Source organism: Symphalangus syndactylus, chromosome X, assembly GCF_028878055.3.
Source record: "Symphalangus syndactylus isolate Jambi chromosome X, NHGRI_mSymSyn1-v2.1_pri, whole genome shotgun sequence".
In the NCBI taxonomy this organism is placed as follows: Eukaryota; Metazoa; Chordata; class Mammalia; order Primates; family Hylobatidae; genus Symphalangus; species Symphalangus syndactylus.
This window is the reverse complement of record NC_072447.2, coordinates 17,666,086-17,686,861: the sequence shown is the minus strand read 5'-3', so window position 1 is coordinate 17,686,861 and position 20,776 is coordinate 17,666,086. Positions and strand designations below refer to the sequence as shown.

The 20,776-nt window shown below is 41.6% G+C and overlaps 1 protein-coding gene and 1 non-coding gene across 3 annotated transcripts in view; both read left to right on the top strand.

The window, feature by feature from the left end:
• PRKX (protein kinase cAMP-dependent X-linked catalytic subunit) overlaps positions 1-14,757 on the top strand; it is a 110,304-nt gene extending 95,547 nt beyond the window's left edge. The window contains exons 7-9 of one of the 2 annotated variants that reach the window (XM_055267609.2): positions 3,392-3,469; positions 6,939-7,087; positions 10,312-14,757. In XM_055267609.2, the coding sequence (XP_055123584.1) occupies positions 3,392-3,469; positions 6,939-7,064 (204 nt within the window). In that variant the 3' untranslated portion in view covers positions 7,065-7,087; positions 10,312-14,757. Of the gene's footprint in view, positions 1-3,391; positions 3,470-6,938; positions 7,088-7,925; positions 9,384-10,311 lie in introns of those variants that run through there. The other variant, XM_055267610.2, reaches the window with a different exon arrangement.
• Positions 11,869-11,972, top strand: LOC129476536 (U6 spliceosomal RNA). Its single transcript, XR_008654973.1, has one exon. It is a non-coding gene; the product is annotated as a U6 spliceosomal RNA (small nuclear RNA).
• Positions 14,758-20,776: the final 6,019 nt, after the last annotated feature.

The following is a 20,776-nucleotide window of genomic DNA, read 5'->3' as shown; positions in this document are numbered from 1 at the left end:
TCCATTTTCACATGGCCTTCTCCTCTGTGTGTCTCCTCTCCTGTCTCTTACGAGGACACCTGTCACTGGATTTAGGGCCCACCCTACTCCAGGATGATGCCATCTCGAGAACCTTAATTTAGTTACATCTGCAAAGACCCTATTTCCAAATAAAGTGATATTCAAGGCATTGGGGGATAGGACGTGCACATATCTTTTTGAGGGACATTGTTCACCCTGTAACTGTAGTCAAACTTCTGTCCTTTACATTATTTGTAGACAGGGGTCGATACCTTCAGGTCTCCAAGGAGCCTGTCCAGCCAGGTTGCATGGTGTGGACTCATCTGGGCCATGGCTCTTCATAAGAGTGGATGGGTCCTTTGTTAATGCCACAGCCATTTAGAAAAGAGCTGGGTCTCTTGCCAGGACTGCAGGGAATCACAGATGACCCGTATCTAGAATCTGCTGGGAGTGGTGTAGTGACCACCATAGGTACCTTCCAAGGGGGAAGAACAAGTTTCCCAATCAAAGGAATTGGGGAAAAGCTCACAAACTCCCAAGCTAGGTCTTAAAGTCTAGTTAAAGCTTCCTGATATGGAGATAAACTGAAAGAGACTCAAGAAAACACTGACTTTATTTTATTTTTTAAAAATTAACACATGAAAATGGTATTATTTAGCATGTACAACATGAAGTTTTGAAATATGTACCCATTGTGGAATGGGTCCATTGAATTCATTAACATATGCATTACCTCACATAATTACCGTTTATTTGTGGTGAGAACACTTAAGATCTACTCTTTGAAAAAAATTGTTTTTAAGAGATGGGGTCTTGATGTGTTGCCCAGGCTGGTCTCGAGCTCCTGAGCTCAAGTGATCCGCCCACCTCGGCCTCACAAAGTGCTAGGATTACAGGCAAGAGCCACTGCACCCAGCAAGATCCACTCTTCCAGAGATTCTTGAGAATACATCATTAGTTATAGTCACCGAGCTGTGCAGGCGACCGACTGACCTTGTTCCTCCTGTCTCTCTCACTTTGTCTCTTTTGACCAATGACTTCCCATCTCAGCCCTTTCTCAGCCCCTGGTATCCACCATTCTACTCTCTGCTTCTATGAGTTCAACTTTTTTAGATTTCCCATATAAGTGAGATTAGGTGGTATTTGTCTATCTCTACCAGGCTTATTTCTCTTTCTCTCTCTCTTTTTTTTTGAGACAGAGCAAGGTGGAGGTTGCAGTGAGCCAAGATGGCGCCACTGCCCTCCAGCCTGGATGACAGAGTGAAACTCTGTCTATCACCTCCCACCCCCCCCCCAAAAAAAACATAGAGTATAGTAAATAGATAAACCAGGGACATAGTCATTTATTATCATTACCAAGTATTAGGTGCTGTAGATAACGTACATGTTAGACTGTTGTACGCCTGGCAGTGTAACAGGAGAGATGCATTGTCCTGTGGTTACAATGGCCATGACGTCACTAGGGGATAGGAGTTTTTAAGATCATTATAATCTTACGGGAGCACCACTGTATATGTCATCCATTGTTGACTGAAGCATCATGTTGAGGCTCATGACTGTAGATACACACCCACACACACACTTTTTTTATTTTTATTTTTTCAAGACAGGGTCTTGCTCTGTCATCCAGGCTGGAGTGCAGTGGTGCGATCACAGCTCACTGCAGCCTTGACCTCCTGGACTCAAGTGATCCTCCCACCTCCGCCTCCTGAGTAGCTGGGACTACATGCATGCACCACCACGGCTGGCTAACTTTTTATATTTTTTTGTAGAGACCAGGTCTTACTTTGTTGCCCAGGTTAGTCTCAAACTCCTGGGTTCAAGCAGTCCTCCTGCCTCGGCCTCCCAAAGTGCTGGAATATAAACGTGAGCCACTGCTCCCACCCCCCTCACACACACTTTATATAACACACACACACACACACACACACATACACACACACACACACAAGTTTGGATACTAATGTGAATCTCGGTATATACATACACTTTATACTCTACATATAAAGTATGTAAAGTACATCTGTATATGTGTATTTATATATGTGTATATATTAACATGTGTATGTATATAAGTATGTGTATATATATGTGTATATATTAACATGTGTATGTATGTATGTGTATAGATAAATATATGTGTGTACATATTAACGTGTGTGTGTATAAGTATGTATATATTGATGTGTATGTATATAAGTATGTGTATATATGTGTATATATTAATGTGTGTATGTGTATAAGTATGTGTATATATTAACATGTATGTATATAAGTATGTGTATATATCAATATATGTGTGTATATATGTGTGTGTGTGTGTATATATTACTATGTATGCATGTGAGTATATACAGACACACACATCCTTTAGTATCCAAATTAGAATTTTATCTGATGGATAAAATTTATTTTATTTTATTCTCTTGTTTTATTCACAGCACTCTTATTTATTCTTATTCACAGCATTGCCTGACTTAGCTATAGATCAAAAATATGTTTTGCAATAAGAAAAGAAAAAGTTGTCAAAACAACTGGATGGGAAAACAATAGAAAAAATTCACATTAGTGTTTCCTTTTGAAGATATGGTCGTGGACGTATTCCTCTTTAAGGATAAGAAATTTAAAACTACAGTAATGCTAACTGATAGACGTGTTAAATTCAGATGTACTGGCTTCCATTTCATGGAACCCACATGTTTATTTCTTCTGCTGTTCCACATTTAATTGATAACAACATCACTACAAGTATAAAAAAAGGAAGCAGAGTGAGGTTTACGGATGAGCACTTGGGAGGGATTTCAGAGGTCGTGATGGCCACAGTGTGAGCCAGCCGATGCCTGGTGCTACCCTTGAGCATGAAGCGGGCCGACTTGAATGCACGTTGTTAATTGCCAGGCCATGCAGTGTCGTTCCTGAGGTCTCTTAAATTGGACATCCTTGGCTTGAGTTCCCCCTCTTGTTATTTGCTTGCTGCGTCCTACGGAGCAAATTAACATCATTCAGTGAACCCTGGTTTCTATGGCTGTAAAATACTGAATAAGTTTGCCAAGATGAAAACAGGAGACAAACTGAGAAATTACTGGGTGTCCAATTTTATGTCGAGAGATGGGATCGTATTTACCTTTTTCGTCTTTGGTCCAGAATGCAAATGCATTGCACGGGAGCACAATGATGGGATTTGTTTCTGCAACAGAAAAGGGCAAACAAAACACTAACAGCTTCGCTTGCAGGTTTTCCTAGCAGCTCACCCTTCAGGCACAGGTCAAAATGCAGCAAACTTGTTCCGTTTGTTTCAATACTAAAATAATGTAGAGATTATTTGGGATATTTTTCTTTCCTGCCCTGTCAAAATTCTGTACACTGATGACACGTGTTGTTTCTTTTGAAGAACGGGGCGAATGATGTGAAACGTCATCGGTGGTTCCGCTCCGTGGACTGGGAAGCTGTTCCGCAGAGAAAACTGAAGGTACAACACATATCAGTGGGTGACTCAGTACGCCTGAGCTCTCCCATTAACAGGGACTGCCTCTGAATCCTGGGACTTCTTTATTGATGGCTGACATGTAATTAATTTATATAATACAACTCTGTCTAAAACCATTCATAAGCCAGGTTCCCCACTCTGTGAGTGTCTTAGTGCTAACCATCTACCTAGCTCCCACAAAGGCAGGAGCCACCACACCCAGTCATATACCACATGTTCTTTGTCCATTCATCCCTGGATGGACACTTATCCCAGATTTTGAAGCAGATTTTAGGAGACCTGGCCTGATTCCTGACTAGCTCTGTGACTGCTAAACCCCACTCCCTCCTCTTTAGTGGAAAGTGGTCAACAGGATTACAGAGATAAGCAAGTGTCTAGCAGCATGGTCATCGTTCAGTGATGGTGGTGTATTACATGGAGAATATTCTTTGGAACGTTTCTGGCCAAACTGCCTATTTTTAAACATCTGGCTTTTTGGCTGGGTGCTGTGGCTCACGCCTATAATTCCAGTACTTTGAGAGGCCAACTCAGGCAGATCACTGGAACCCAGGAGTTTGAGACTAGCCTGGGCAATATGGTGAAATCCTGTCTCTACAAAAAATACAAAAATTAGCCAGGCATGGTGGCATACGCTTGTGGTACCAGCTACTTGGGAGGCTGAGGCACAAGAATTGCTTGATACCAGGAGGCGGAGGTTGCAGTGAGCCAAGATTACGCCACTGCACTCCGGCCTGGGCGACAGAGCCAGACCCTGTCTCCAAAAAAAAAAAAAAAAAAAAAAAAATCTGGCATTTTTTTCAATATATAATACTTGTCCATTTTATAAATGAGGAGACTGTGCTCAGAGAAGTTAAGCAATGTGTGGAAGGTTACACAGCTGCTAAGCAGTATAACTATCACATGTACATATTTATGGGGGTACATGTTATATTTTGACACATGCATAGAATGTGTAATGATCAACTGAGGGTAATCAGGGTATCCATCAGCTCAAACATTTATCATTTTTATGGGTTGGGAATATTGCAGATCTTCTAGCTATTCTGAAATATACAATATATTGTTAACTCTGGCCACCCAACTATGCTATCAAACATTGGAACTTATTCCTTTTATCTAACATTATGTTTATACAATATTTCTTCATCTCTCCTTCATCCCCTACCCATACACACTTCCCACCCTCTGGTAACCATCATTCTACTCTCAGCCTTCATGACATCAATTTTTTTAGCTCCCACATATGAGTGGGAACATGCTGTGTTTCTCATTCTGCATCTGGCTTAGCTTATTATTTATTATTTATTTTTTGAGACAGGGTCTTGCTCTGTTGCCCAGGCTGGAGTGCAGCAGCACGATCTTGCTCACTGCAGCCTCCACCTCCTGGCTTCAAGCAATTCTCATGCCTCAGGCTCCTGAAGTAGCTGGGATTATAGACGCCCAGCTAATTTTTGTATTTTTACTAGAGATGGGGTTTCACCATGTTGGCCAGGCTGGTCTCAATCTTCTAACCTCAAGTGATCCACCAGCCTTGGTCTCCCAAAGCAATGGGATTACAGGCATGAGCTGCCGCACCCAGCCCGGCTTAGTTTACATAACATAATGATCTCCCATTCCATTCGTGGTGCTCCTAAATGACAGGATTTCATTCCATTTTATGGCTGAATAGTTTTTCATTGTGTGTATGGACCACACTTTCTTTATCCATTCATCTGTTGGTGGACACTGAGGTTGATTCCAGATCTTGGCTTTTGTGAGCACTCTGAACTGCGTATGTTACTGATGGGAGTGTTCAATGGTACTGTTTTCACCTTTGCACTTCAGAGTCAAAAGAATGGAGAATGCTGAGAAATGCTTATTCCCAGTGCTCAGCTCAGACCAGAGTTTCTGGGGCTGGAACCTGGGATGACACGCGTCTTTCTTTTTTTTTTTGAGATGGAGTCTCACTTTGTCACTCAGGCTCAGGGTGTAGTGCAGTGGAGTGATCTCAACTCACTGCATCCTCCACCTCTTGGATTCAAGTGGTTCTTCTGCCTCAGCCTCCCAAGTAGCTGGGATTACAGGTGTGCACCACCACATCCAGCTAATTTTTTTTTTTGTATTTTTAGAAGAGATGGGGTTTCACTATGTTGGCCAGGCTGATTTCGAACTTATGACCTCAAATGATCCACCCTCCTTGGCCTCCCAAAGTGCTGGGATTACAGGCATGAACCACTGGGCCTGGGCTGATGCATCATTTTGTTCAAAGTTTTACCTTTTCAAATACTTTATTGTATTAAATTGCATTAAAAAAACAATTTGAATACATTTCATCTACCCACATTGGTCAAAAACCAAGTCAATATTAAAACAGATATATTGCCAAGTCTCCCTCTTACCCCCTCCAAGCCACCTGTAGGTAATCACCTTTTATTAAGTTTTCCTGTGTATCCTTCTAGAGTTTCTTTGTGCTAATAAAAACCCACATGGATACATGCATTCTTATTCTTGCCACTCATTTATACAAATCTAGAGTAGCATAGTATGTACATTATTATAGTCTTGCTTTTTGCACTTGACTGTATAATCTGGAGACCTGTCTACATACCTGGCTAGCTTCCTCATTTTTTTTTTTTTTTTTTTTTTTGAGACGAAGTCTTGCTCCGTTGCCCAGGCTGGAGTTCAGTGGTGCGATCTTGGCTCACTGCAACCTCCGCCTCCCAGGTTCAAGTGATTCTCCTGCCTCAGCCTCCCAAGTAGCTGGGATTACAGGCATCCACCCCTATGCCCGGCTAATTTTTGTATTTTCGGTAGAGACAGGGTTTCTCCAAGGGCCAGGCTGGTCTCGAACTCCTGACCTCAGATGATCCTCCCACCTTGGCCTCCCAAAGTGCTGGGATTACAGGCATGAGCCACTGTGCCTAGCCAGCTTCCTCATTTAAAAAAAAACTGCATTGTATTCCATCACATGACTGTACCATGACTTACTTAATACCATATATGTATATATTTTGAGACAGGATCGCACTCTGTCATTCAGGCTGGAATGCAGTGGTGCAATCATGGCTCACTTGGAGTATCGACCTCCTGGGCTCAAGCAGTCCTCCCACCTCAGCCTACTGAGTAGGTGAGACTGCAGGCACACAGCCCCACACCCGGCTCATTGTATTTTTTGTAGAGACAGGGGACTCCCTATGTTCCCCGGGCTGGTCTCAAACTTCTGAGGCTCAAGCAACCCTCCCGCCTCAGCTTCTTAAAGTGTTGGGATTACAGGTGTGAGTCCCCACACCCGGCCTCATTCACAATATTTTAATTCAGATTGCCGCGTTCATAAACGAAGGGAAGACAGCTTTAGTGTTTTGCAAATCATTTTCATTTTTAGGTACAGTGACAGAAAGAAAGGGGTGTGTGCAGCACCCACGCGTCCCGTTCCTTTCTAACCATGCCTTTGTGCTTCGGCCATGTGTTACAGCCTCCCATTGTGCCCAAGATAGCTGGCGACGGCGACACTTCCAACTTCGAAACTTACCCTGAGAATGACTGGGACACAGCCGCGCCCGTGCCGCAGAAGGATTTAGAAATCTTCAAGAATTTCTGAGGACAGGAGCTCACATCTGGAAGGTATATCTTTATATTTAGTAATTACCAAAAAATGAGACTGACTCGACCCCACATCCAGGTGAGGCTGCGTTTACTGAGTGGGGCTTAACCTCATACACACAGAAGTCAGCAGTGAAGCAGAGCAAAGGGGAGTGATTCCAAGGGTCAGCAAAATAAACACAGCCATGCCTGTGACTCCAGGTCAGTATGTGGTCAGAGGCAGCAGCATCACAGTCCAGAATCCATCTTCTGCGTCAGAACCTGCACATCTAAATAAGACCGCTAGGTGGTTTGTGTGTGCCTGAACATTTGAGAAGCCCAGCTCTTCTGGTCCCTGTTCAGAAACCCTGAGTGACAGGCGAGCTTCCTTACAGTAATTAACAAGTATTTTCAAAAGTCTCTTTAGGTCTCCTTTGGTTAAAAAATAAGAAGAAGAAATATACCCTCATAGGAAATTTGCTAAGCTTAATTGAAGATGACTGGAAAAGGATTTTGAGTCTATTACTTCTTTGAGCCTTTGAAGGTCTATTATTATTTTTTAAATAATAATAATATTTTTTAGAATCCCTCATGAAATTTGCTAAGCTTTAATTGAAGATGACTGAAAAAGGCTTTTGACTCTGTTATTTCCTTGAGCCTTTGAAAGTCTATTATTAGTTTTTAAGTATGGATTAAAAAGAGCTTTCAGTTACTCCTCAATTCTAAATTGCTCGGTTTTATGGCTTCAATTAGATCTTTCTTCCTGTAACACATGAGCAAGAAAAATACCAGTGAAGCAAAATACTGTCAGTGATGTGTCTCTTCATTGACATAGCTTGTTTTTCCCATTTTGATTTCCATTCCCGTAATTTTCCTGTAGTCTTCCCAGTTATGTGAAGTGGAAAGCCAATTGGCTAACCAACACCATTCGAAACAGACACCAAATGTCACAATTGCTGACTGGGGAGAGGAACCAACCTGCTGAAAGACATGGTGAATGAGAGCCCTCCATCCTGGGCGGGTGTTTACATGGATGTACCAAGAGGAAAACTGGATAAAAATTAAAATAACAGACAACAAAATGATAGAGGAATAGGTGGCTGTGACCTCGAGAAAATAACCTGTCTCCGTGGCGTGGCTTCACCTCTCAGTATGTGATGAACGCTTTTACAGTGGTGACTGGTTTGTATTAACATGAGAGTGTGTAACTTTATCAACTTCATAAATGCTCATGAAATCCAGCTGTGGGTTTTAAAAATCATAAGATGTTCCTGAATGTGTTTACTTCTTTTTGTTTCTCTGGTCTACTTTGGGGCTTACATTTTAGCTGATTTGCCCATAACATCTTACAAATTATATCTCTCCAGGAAATCTTTAAAATGATGTAAAGACTGGGTTTGTTTTAGTATGAAGGATCCCTAGTTGAGAAGCCACAAAAATAGAACCTTTCTCTAATAGAGACCCCTCAATTGTAAAATTTACTTAAAGAACAAAAAAGCTTCCATTTGATGGATTTTTGTCGTATAATCAGTGAACAGTTTCATTACATCCTGTCCCCAGCTGCCCCTACTTTCCCTGAAAAAGATTCCACACTTAGGAATAACCTTTCTCAATCTGGTATGCATTGTTGAGAAAGTATGTGCAAGTATTATTTTTGCTAAGTGGAATCATTTTTAATATAGTTTGGCTTGTGGTCAGGGCTCTGTTTAATGAATTTTTTTTTTCTTTCTGAGACAGAGTCTCGCTTTGTTGCCCAGGCTGGATTGCAGTGGTGCGATCTCAGCTCACTGCAACCTCCGCCTCCTGGGTTCAAGAAATTCTCCTGCCTCAGCCTCCCAAGTAGCTGGGATTACAGGTACCTGCCACCACACCAGGCTAATTTTTTTGTATTTTTAGTAGAGATGGGTTTCACCGTGTTGCCCAGGCTGGTCTCGAACTCCTGAGCTCAGGCAATCCGCCCACCTCGGCCTCCCAAAGTGCTGGGATTACAGGCATGAGCCACTGTGCCTGGCCCAGATGCAAGATTTTAATCCATCTCAGTAATTTTATTAAGTAATTTGCACACCAAACACATCCCAGGCATTTTCAGCAACGAGCGATTAGTTTCAGGAATTTTATGCAGGAAGATAACTTCTTGATGAAGCCAAATCTTCTCCTGTAAATAAGACACCAGTTCAGATGAATCACTGCACTTGAGGGCAGCTTAGAAACTATGCTTTAGCCATTCATCTTTGTTTGAATCACCCTGTATGCCTTTCTGAATGTGGAGGAGGAATTTAAGAGAACTGACTCACTATGTCTTTTATTTTACTTTGTAATAAAATATTTTCTGTCTTGCTGTGAGGTTCTCTGAGGAAGCATGTTGAATTGGGGATCCCATTTTTCTTGTGCAGTTCATCATCTATTGGTGGATAAATTTATCTATTTATGGATAAGCGTATGATAGAACATTCTTCAGGCTGGGTGTGGTGGCTCCTACCTGTAATCCCGGCACTTTGGGAGGCCGAGGTGGGAGGCTCACTTGAGGTCAGGAGTTTGAGATCAAGCCTGGGCAACATAGTGAGACCCCATGTCTACAAAAAATAAAAAAGTTAGCTAGGCGTGGTGATACATACCTGTTGTCCCAGCTATTCTAGAGGCTGAGGTGGGAGGCTCGCTTGGGCCTGGAAAGTTGAGGCTGCAGTGAGCTGTGATTGTGCCTGTACTCCGGCCTGGATGGCAGAGTTAGACCTCATCTCAAAAATGAAAACAGGGCTGGGCGAGGTGGCTCATGTCTGTAATCCCAGCACTTTGGGAGGCCGAGGCGCATGGATCATCTGAGGTCAGGAGTTCGAGACCAGCCTGGCAAACATGGTGAAATCCCGTCTCTACCAAAAATACAAAAATTAGCCAGGCGTGGTGGCGGGCACCTGTAACCCCAGCTGCTCAGGAGGCTGAGGTAGGAGAATCACTTGAACATGGAGGTGGAGGTTGCAGTGAGCTGAGATCGCACCACTGTACTCCAGCCTGGGCAACAAGAGCAAGACTCCGTCTCAAACAAACCAAAAAAACCCCTTACCTTTAAAACATTCTTCATTTCCTTTTTATTGGCCTCTCCTTTTAGAATTCAGGCTTATGGATCCTTGCAAAAAGAATTACAAAGGGAAGTTTTCTTTGTTATCACTTAGGGAAAGGAAACCTTTGTATTATCATTGAGATGATGATGATTACAAAATTCATCCAGTTACTGAGAAACTCAAAAAATCTTTTGTCCTATTTCATGCTAGAAACAGGAAGATTGGAATCTGCCTGGAACAAAGAACTGCACCTAAGCAGACCAGAAACAAAACGTCTTCTTCGGCATAAGGACATTTCCACTTTTCTCTGTACCTGTGTGTATAGAAATAGATCAGAGCACAGTTGAAATTCATGGAACTGGCGTTATTTAAGCAACTGGAATTCCACACTGGAGGAAGGTTTTGAACATTGTTTGGTTGTAGATTTTATCTTATCCTTCAGTGTTGTGTTCCTACTGTGCTGTCTTGGTTTTTGTCATAGACTTAAGTTTATAAGTTTGAACTGGACTTGTTCGATTATAACCACAAATTTGTGTGTGTGTGTGTGTGTGCGTGTGTATATATATATAGAAGTCATTATGGCAGATGCACAGAAATTGTGCAGTGATGTAAATGTTCATACTTCACAGAGCCTATAATTTTTATTTGTCAATTTGTTTTTTCAAAGATCTCTTCTAGGGGACAACATCTGAAGGGTATGTTGCATGCATTAAAAAAAATCATCTCACATGCATTTTATAGTTTGGGGGAAGAAAATATCATGGGGAGGTCTACCTTCAGTATCTTTAGTCCTTCCTACCTGGTAACTTGAGACTTTAAAAGAAGAAACAAAGGGAAGAAGATATGGGAGCGAATTTATTCCAAGAATCTACAATGACACTGAAGTTGTTGGAGGAATGTACTGTATTTACAAAAACCTTCTGTGTCACATTCAAAAATTTCATCTGAGCTGGGTGCAGTGGCTTGTTCCTATAGTCCCAGCACTTCGGGAGGCTGAGGTGGGTGGATTGCTTGAGCCCAGGAGTTGGAGACCAGTCTGGGAAACATGGTGAGACCTCATCTACAAAATACAAAAAATTAGCCGGGCATGGTGGCACGTGAATGTAGTGTCAGCTACTCAGGAGGCTGAGATGAGAGGATCACTTGAGCCTGGGGAGGTCCAGGCCACAGTGATCCGAGATCACACCACTGCACTCCAGCCTGGGTGACAGAGTGAGACCCTGTCCAAAAAAAAAAAAAAAAAATAGGCAATGGCTTTGTGCTTTTGAAGGTGGATTGAAGAGAACGTCCACCTTAAGGCTTTAGAAGACAGTGAAGCTGGGTGTGGTGGCTCACTCCTGTAACCCTGGGACTTTGGGAAGCTGAGGCAGGAAGATTGTTTGAGCCTAGGAGTTCGAGACCGGCCTGGGCAGCATAGCCAGTCCTCATCTCTATAAAAAGAAAAAAAATGTTTAAACACAGTGAAATTGCGGAAACAGAAAGTAGCCACCCTTTTCCATCAATGACCTTTTCTTCACATAGAGGTCAACTCAGTAGGTGAGAATAATTAGTAGGTTCAGCAGAATAAACTCTTGACAATTAATAACTCAGTGGAAAATGATGTTCAGATGGTGAAATGTGGAAATGTTTTAGACAACTGTATTTTCGGCCTGTGCTTCTCACTCACCATCCTGTTGGGATTAACAGTTGAGGGCCATCGCCGTCTAAACATTTAACATGCAGTTTCCCATCAGTTTTACCATGAATGTGAAAAGGTGAAACTGGTGCTGACTTTGGCAGCCGGTATACTAAAATTGGAATGATATGGAGGAGATTAGCATGGCCCCCTGCCTAAGGAAGATCCACAGATTCATGCAGCATTCCATATTTTTTTTTAAAAAAGGTTACACTGTGCACCGAGATGTGGAGCTAGAAGGAAAACCATTAAGTCTCATGTTTGCTGACTATAAAAATAAATCATAGTAATATTATTGAACATTCTACTTTAAAAATTATTAATAAAACCATAAATGAAACACTTGAGCACACTTTAGAAAGTACATAAACCCATGAGTCCATATGCCTATTTTTAGGTTGTCTGTTTTATTATCCAGGATTTCATACTCAGATGAAAATTAGCATCAGGAAAGCCTGAAATGCCTTAATTGTGAACTGATATGCAGGAAAATGAAATATGCAAGCACATTGATGACCTTGTTCTTTACGGGCATTGTAATCAGCCTCTTAGCCATACAGAACAAATGAGAAATTAGAAGCGATTCCAAGAACGTGTGATGGTGTGAAACCCACTTTCGACCATCACGCACATTTCAGCATTTGAAGTGACACAGGCTACCTGGTAACTGCCCATGGCGGGGTCATAGTTTAAATGGCCCAATGTCATGTAGAGGTTAATTTAATCAAAATGAGCTATAAACATGGAACAATCACTGTATAATTTTAAAATAGTTTACCTGGCCAGGCATGGTGGCTCACGCCTGTAATCCCAGCACTTTGGGAGGCCGAGGCAGGTGTATCACCTGAGGTCAGGAGTTCGAGACCAGCCTGGCCAACATGGCGAAACCCCCGTCTCTACTAAAATACAAAAATTAGGTGTGGTGGCGGGCTCCTGTAATCCTGGCTACTCGGGAGGCTGAGGCAGGAGAATCGCTTGAACCCGGGAGGCGGAGGCTGCAGTGAGCCGAGTTTGTGCCACTGCACTCCAGCCTGGGCAACAGAGCGAGACTCCATCTCAAAAAATAAAAATAAAAAAAATAAAAATAGCTGGCCTGGGTGGGCATTCCAAAATTTTTGCATAGATGATCATGTGAAACAGTCACTGTGCAAAATGTGGAGGAAAATTCATTACAATAATCACAAAATTTATCAGGGAAACATTACAAATTTACTTTGCTTCATGTAATTTTATGAGTTGGTAGTATTTTCTTAAATTGGAATACTGTAAGAGAATAGGACATGGATATGTTACAACAAGAAGTATATTGGGGCAAGTCTTGTTTTTCTGAAGGGAAATGGCACCAGCCTGCTTTCATAGGCGTTGATAAAGCCAGGAAGGAAATAAAGTCACAACCGAATAGTATACACTGTATCTACTGAATTCTTCTAATTCCTTCGCAACAGAAGTCTAAATCCTGCTTAGCCTAAACATATCTATAGCCAGCGATGGGCAAATTATATTTGCTGTCAGCATGATAGAATAAGAAGCAAAAACCCCCCAGCAGTGGGGTAAGGTTGCGCACTTCATCCCCTCAAAATGCTGTTCAGCCCCACTCCCTCTCTATGCCCGTCAAACAACTGCACAATCACTTGTTAGTGAATTTCTCGTTCAGCGTTTTGTTTCTTTCTGTCCATACTTAAAGACCAAATCATTTGTTTGCTTTGAAGAAAAAGCAAAAACAAGAACAAAAACACCAAATCATTTGAAATCACTATCCATTAAAAAAAATCACCAGTGGAACTAAACAGTTGAGTGGTTTGGGATGTGTTCGCCATTTCTGTGTTTGACCTACGTGGCCTCTAGTTCTTTGGACCATTGTAACTGTGAAACTATGGCTTAATACTGTTAAAGACCCCAAGGCTCAACTCTGTAGCCAGGGTGCACCTCAGGCTGCACAAATACAACACCAGAATGTCACAATCATTCATTGCTCCAGCTACTGAGTGAACAGCGTGCAAGACAGCACTGGCTTGGGTTTTATTTTTGCAGCCAGTTAACTTTGCATTACATCTACACAGTCCTTGCAGCCTTTGATTTCTCCAGTTGTAGAGATTTGAAATGGGGTGGCCGGGTTCCTCTCATTTTTCCTTCAATCTACCTAGCATGCATTTTACACACGTTGGAGGAGTCGTATGCACTGTTTTTCTGTTGCCGACGGAGGCAAGAAGGCCTTCTAATTAGTCTAACTTAAACGAATGGGATTCACTTAACAAAAGCAAGAAGAAAAGCACACGAACAGGTGTCTTAATGCATTTGGATAGTTTCTTTGCGGGGTGTGTGTGTGTGTTTGTGTGTCTTGGTGAAGGTGAGGGGCTGTATTTTCACCAAGCCTTTTCATCATCAAGCTTGCTTTGCAAACCTTATGGCTTTGCACCCCGCAAAACAGTCCTTCCTAATAGCAGGGATGCTCTGTCATGGTTTTCTGTAAATTATCGTGTGTTGGGAAGTTCTGTTCACGCTTAGTTTGATCTTCCATGGTGGAGACATCTGTTCTGTATGTAAAAGGCATTACAATTGTGTTTTAGCGGATGAGATTGGAAGCCTTTCCACAGTCCTTGTGCTCTGAGATGGCTGTTGAGCTCTGCACAGCTGTCGTAGCCGAATTCTTTTTTTGCGCTGAACACTGGGCAGCCTCACCATGTTGCCAACGTGCTTCTGGGGCCCCGTGACTGCCGTCGGATGCCGCGCACACAGGCAGAGTGCCTTTGCAGGTTTGTGCACCCCTTGGCGAGCCAGAACTGGGAACCTCGCAGGGTGACCCCGCCTTCTCATGGGGGGTCGGGGAGGGGAGTGCCTATTTTTAATCCTGTCTGTTTGTTGCACAATGGAAATCACTGTGATTTGTACATATGCCCTAGGGAAATTTTACTGCTGTCTAATTTATGTAATAATACTGTTGATTCCAGGTTTGTTTAATAAAACTTTGTATCTTTTCAGAAGTCTGAGTTTAATCTGCTTCTGTCTCCAAACAAGCTGTGGCTTTTTTCCTTTGGTCTAATCCAGGGATGGGCAATTATCTGTAGGGGCCACATGGCAGATATTTTCTGCATTGCGGGACACACAGTCTCTGTTGCACAGAGTGCAAAAAAGCTGCTATAATTAGGCACGGAGGTGCACGCTTGTAATTCCAGTGCTTTGGGAGACCAAGGTGGGAGGATCGCTTGAGCCCAGGAGTTTGAGACCAGCCTGCAACGTAGCAAGACCCTATCTCTACAGAAATGAGAAAATCTGTCAGTAGTGGTAGCACGAGCCTGGGATTGCTCAGGAGGCTGAGGTGGGAGGGTCACTTGAGCCCAGGAGTTTGAGCCTGCTTTGAGCTATAATTGTACCAATACCCTCCAGCCTGGGTGACAGAACAAGAACCTGACTCTTAACAAAAATCAAAAAGCCCCATAGACAATATGTAAACAAGTGGGCATGGCTGTGCTCCAATAAAGTTTTATTGACAAAAATAATCAGAGGGCCGGATTTAGCCCGAGGGCCAGCATTTGCTGATTCCTGTTGTAGCATGTGATGTTGACTTTGCAGACTGGCTTCGCAGGTTGTTAAAAATGTGCTGCCCTCATCATCATGAATGAATAAAATATTTTATTGCTTACTCTTATTATTCACATATTTGACACCCAGGTTTCTGAGTGACATTCGCAGCTTGCTAAAAACATCCTGACTTCGTACATTGTAAAATCAATTGATTTGTAATTTTTGACACTCACATAGCACTTGCTATTAGCAGAGGCTGAAATATTACACCCAGCTAAGGGTCAAACACAAGCCTGTTTACTTATGACCAAGCTGTCCCTGTTCCCATCTTGGAATTCCCTGGGGAAGGGAGTCTTCCCACGGGCTGGTGTGGCTGTTCAGGGTCTGGTTCAGGGACCACTCGGGAGTTTCTGTAGCATAGGTTCTTGGTGAGTGACAATCTGATTTGGGAAAGGATATGGAGTGTTTGTGTGTTTGTTGGAAGGCTAGGGGAGGGGTCTTGAAGCCCCTTCGGCAGAACAAACATGCTTTGTACTTTGGGGTAAGATTGCTAGAGATTGTCCAGGGTTGTGTCAATTATGTGTCATAGATATGTATTAATATTTAGCCACACCCCGTTGGAGCTCTCTGACTTTCCTAGAAGTCAGGCTCATCTTGTATACTTATTGAAATGATCAGATAACCTTCTTCCGAGGGTGTGAAGGAAAATCATAGTTAGGTGGACCCCCCTCATCTTAACGAGAGGCTGTCTCGGGTATCGCGTTGCAGAGATGGACAGGAATTGCTGGAGTGTTTTGTTTTGTTTTGTTTTGTTTTGTTTTGTTTTGTTTTGTTTTGTTTTGCGACAGAGTCTCCCTCTGTTGCCCAGGCTGGAGTACCCTGGTGCAATCGCAGCTCACGGCAGCCTCGAACTCCTTCTCTCAAGCGATCCTCCCACCTCAGCCTCCTGAGTAGCTGGGACTACAGGTGTGCGCCACCACACCCAATTAATTTATTTTTTATTTTTATTTTGTAGAGATGAGGTCTCCGTATGTTGCCCAGGCTGATCTCAAACTCCTGGCCTCAAGCAATCCTCCCACCTTGGCCCTGCGAAGCACTGGGACTGCAGGTGTGAGGAATTGCAGTTTGGGGAGCACCCGTTTTATGTGGGCAGTGAGATGCATACTGTTAAATGTGTGTGCAACAAAGCTATCCTTTAATCCTTAAAATACTGCAACGCATGGGACACCTGCCCACTCTAACCACTGCTAAAAGACAAAGCTGTTGACACGAGAACTCAGCAGAAAACAAAATCACAGAGCTAAGGTTTCCATTCCGTCTGCTCCTGCTTACACCAAGGCGCTAAACAACACTTCAATAATAAATATGTGTTACATAAGCATAACAGAATAAATATATGACTATAATATGTAAATATATTAATGTATATTTATTACATATTATAAAATTAATATAATATATTAAATACATTAATTTATGTTTATATATATTTAATGTATTTATGCAATATATGTATATTAAATTCAATGTATACAATATATGAATATGTTACATTAACATACAATATATTTATACACAATATATATTAAAGTACTATATATTAAAGTGCTGTATATGAATATATGCATGTACTATATTCATATACAGCACTTTATATATTATACATAAGTATACTATAATATATAGTATAGATATATAATATATGTATATAATGTATATATAATGTAATTTATATAATATGTATTTGTATATGTTTAGTATAATATATAGAATTTCTATATTATATATTTATTATATATAATATACTTAGACATTTATTAAAGAACAGCATTCTGTATTTTCTGACAAAAATATTGGATGCCAGTTAAAACCATCAAATGCTGAAGACCTACCATGAGTATATTGATGAGGGAACTAGAAATTTGATGTTTTGTTATAAGGCAGAAAACCATGATGTACTAAAACTAGTCCATCAATCCTTCTGTGGATCAAATTTTTTTTAAAAAGATTTAATTTACATTTTTATTGACAATACTTGTACATATTTTTGGGGTACATACCAATGTTTGAGTAAATATAATGTACAGTGATCAGATCATGGTAATTAGCAAATCCATCAGGCATCTCAATCAGGCATCATTTCTTTGTGTTGGGAACATTCAATATCCTCCTAGATTTGAAACTGTATATTATTGTTAACTATAGTCGTCCCACAGGGCTATAGAACACCAGAAGGTATTCCTCCTGTCTAGCTGTAATTTCGTATCCTTTAAGAAACCTCAGCCGGGCACGGTGGCTCATGCCTGTAATCCCAGCACTTTGGGAGGCTGAGGCGGATGGATCATGAGATCAAGAGTTCAAGACCAGCTTGACCAACATGGTGAAACCCTGTCTCTACTAAAAATACGAAAATTAGCTGGGAATGGTGGCATGCGCCTGTAATCCCAGCTACTCGGGAGGCTGAGGCAGGAGGATTGCTTGAACCCGGGAGGCGGAGGTTGCAGTGAGCCAAGATCGCGCCATTGCACTCCAACCTGGGCGACAGAATGAGACTCCGTCTCAAAAAAAAAAAAAAGAAATCTCTATCCCCTCCTCCCCCCACCCTTCCCAGCCTCTAGTATCCTCTGTTCTACTTTTTATTTCTGTAAGAGCTACTTTTAGTTCCCACATGAGAGAGAACCTGTGACATTTGCCTTTCCAGTTCTGCTTATTTCACGTAACATAATGTCCTCCAGTTTCATCCATGTTGATGAGAATGACAGGATTTCATTCTTTAGTAATGGCTGAATAGTATTCCATGGCGTATATATGCTGCCATATTTTCTTTATCCATTCATCTGTTGCAAATTTATTTTATTATATTATTTTTGTTGAGACAGGGTCTCATTCTGTTGTCAAGGCTGGAGTGCAATGGCACAATCACAGCTCATTGCAGCCTTGACCTCCCAGGCTCAAGCCATCCTCCCACCTCAGCCTCCAAAGTAGCTGGGACTACAGATGCACCCCCGCCATGCCCAACTAATTTTTACTTTTTTTTTGTAGAGACAGGATCTTGCTATGTTGCCCAGGTTGGTCTCAAACTCCTGGGCTTGAGTGATCCTTCTGCCTCAGCCTCCCAAAGTGTTGGGATTACAGGCTCTCACAAGCCACCATGTCTGGACTTGCAAATTTATTTTACTAGGCAAGCTGCCTTTGAGAAGTCCATGAAAGAGACCATTTTCTACACATGTAAAGCTACAATTCAATTGTTAAAATTCTGATAAAAACCAAAACATGAGATCTACCCTGTTAAATTTTTACGTGTTTAATCCACATTGTTCCCCATGAGCTCTGTCTTGTCCAGCAGGTCTCCAGAAATTTTTATTTTACATGATTGAAACTCTACACCCATTAAGCAGCAAGTCCCTATTGTCCCCTCTTCTCAGTCCCTGGGAACCACCGTCAACCACCCTCTACTCCAAAAATCAGAGAAGACACAGGTCTGCACACCTGGGTCTTAACTTTCATCTGAAACATTTTTAGTTCTCAAGGACATCACGGAGAATAGATTCATACTTTCATATCTAGTTATAAATGTCTGGCTTTGAGCCAGCTGCATACTCAGCTTTTAAAATCCCCCTGGGGGCAATGTCTCGGAAACCCACTGGCTGAAAAACAATTCATAATGAATCAGGAATTGTGCGGAGGCCGTTTTAAAATGAGTGCCTTGGAAAAATGAAAAAAACAAAAATCTACAAAAGGCAAAGTTAAAAAAATGATGTCATTCCAGTAAGTGGGGAATGAAGAAAGGTAATTTGGTCTACAGAGTTCAGAGTTCTTGTTATTTTACACTGGGCTTGTTTTTAATTGAACTGATGAATAATGACCGGAATGCCTGAACATCTAGAGCTGGAAAAAGCTGGCCCTGGAGAAGGTACATCATTCGTTATTTGTGAAAGTCAGCTACAGTAGTCAGTACAGGATACAGTAGAAGTATCCATTTCACTGTGGACAGATGTTTAGATGCCTTTTCTTCTGTCTTGGGATTTTTCTTTTTCCCACCCAACCCCACTCTACCTTTTTTCTAAGAAAAGTATCTGGTAACAATCCAACATGGGAAACTTCTGCTTCTTTCGAGAATATAATCTTCAAAATAATGGGTGCTTAACAAGACATTCTCCAAGCCACTATTTTTCATACCTTTACCGTGGCCACAATGAGAAATATATTGTACATATTTTACAGAACCACCCGGACTCACATACATGCAAACACACACATGCCCCTAAAACTAAAGTTGAACAAGACAATCCAAACTTAATGATATTAATATTGTAGTAACAGGGTTATCAAATACGAATTTATTAATCATGGTTACATAGAGCACTGTTTCATTTCAAATTATTTTTAATATGAGTAGAGACCTGCAAAACTGAATCCATGGCCCTTTCTTGGGTCTTGCTTAGTGTTTGAAAAGCACTTTTCTATTAAAAGTGACTGCTCTGCACTCCGTATCTCTGCTTTTCCACATTAAAACGAGACTCAATATTGGTGATTTCACAAGGGAGCAAATGCCAGCTAGTCTTGAGAGGAAACTTGTTGCTTGCTTTCTCATGACATCTGTGAATTAAAAACTCAAAACCATTTCATTTCCATTGTTTGATATGGCACACAGCAGCTTGCTGGCTAAGATGTGCATTTTGTGGTACATTTATTAGAATAATAGTATTCTGGCATTATGTGAGTATGATTTTCTTTTCTCTAGCCCATTTCTAGACTTTGTAAATTTGTACATTGACAACTAGTTGGTCCAGCTTCTTAGGTATTTTTTTTTTTTTTAAACAACTGCTGGGTCCAAAGTGCCGTTGGTATTACAGGTTGCCATTACTTTTTATGAGCTAGTTTGCGATGCCAGTTGGATGGATTCTCTTTTCCTAACGGCAGTGGAATATCTGTGTCAGCTTCTGGCGGCCAATGACTCTGTAGCCAGTCCATTTGAGAGACTGCCAACTCTCATGGAAGATCTGGGTGGACGTTGGAGTTCTGGATAGGTTTGTGTGTTCTCTTTTCCAAGGGGAAAGAAATGGTGGTGGAATTGCATGTGTCTAACTCTTAACTATTTCTTATCAGAGTTTTAGTTTTTGTGGGCTTATGAATTCATCTTGTCTCAGTAACAAAGTGTCAACAAAATGTACTGAAAAGGGTTTTCTTTTAAAAACGGCAAGAGAAACTATTCCAGTGAATAGTTTGCAAACTAGAGAGATACAGTTCTGGAGAACAAAGAGAGAGTGTTTTCTTTTCTTTTTTTATTTTTTTAATAGAGTTCCTGCCCAAGGTTCCCACTGGTCTGCTAGGCAACTGAGGAATGCAAACTTGTTTAGTTCTGATTGGTTGCTGCTTGTTGAGTTCTGACTGGTTGACACTTGGGATCTCATGGGTTGATGTTTGTTGAATTCTCTTGGGTTGACATTTGTTGGGTTCTGACCAGTTGACACTTGG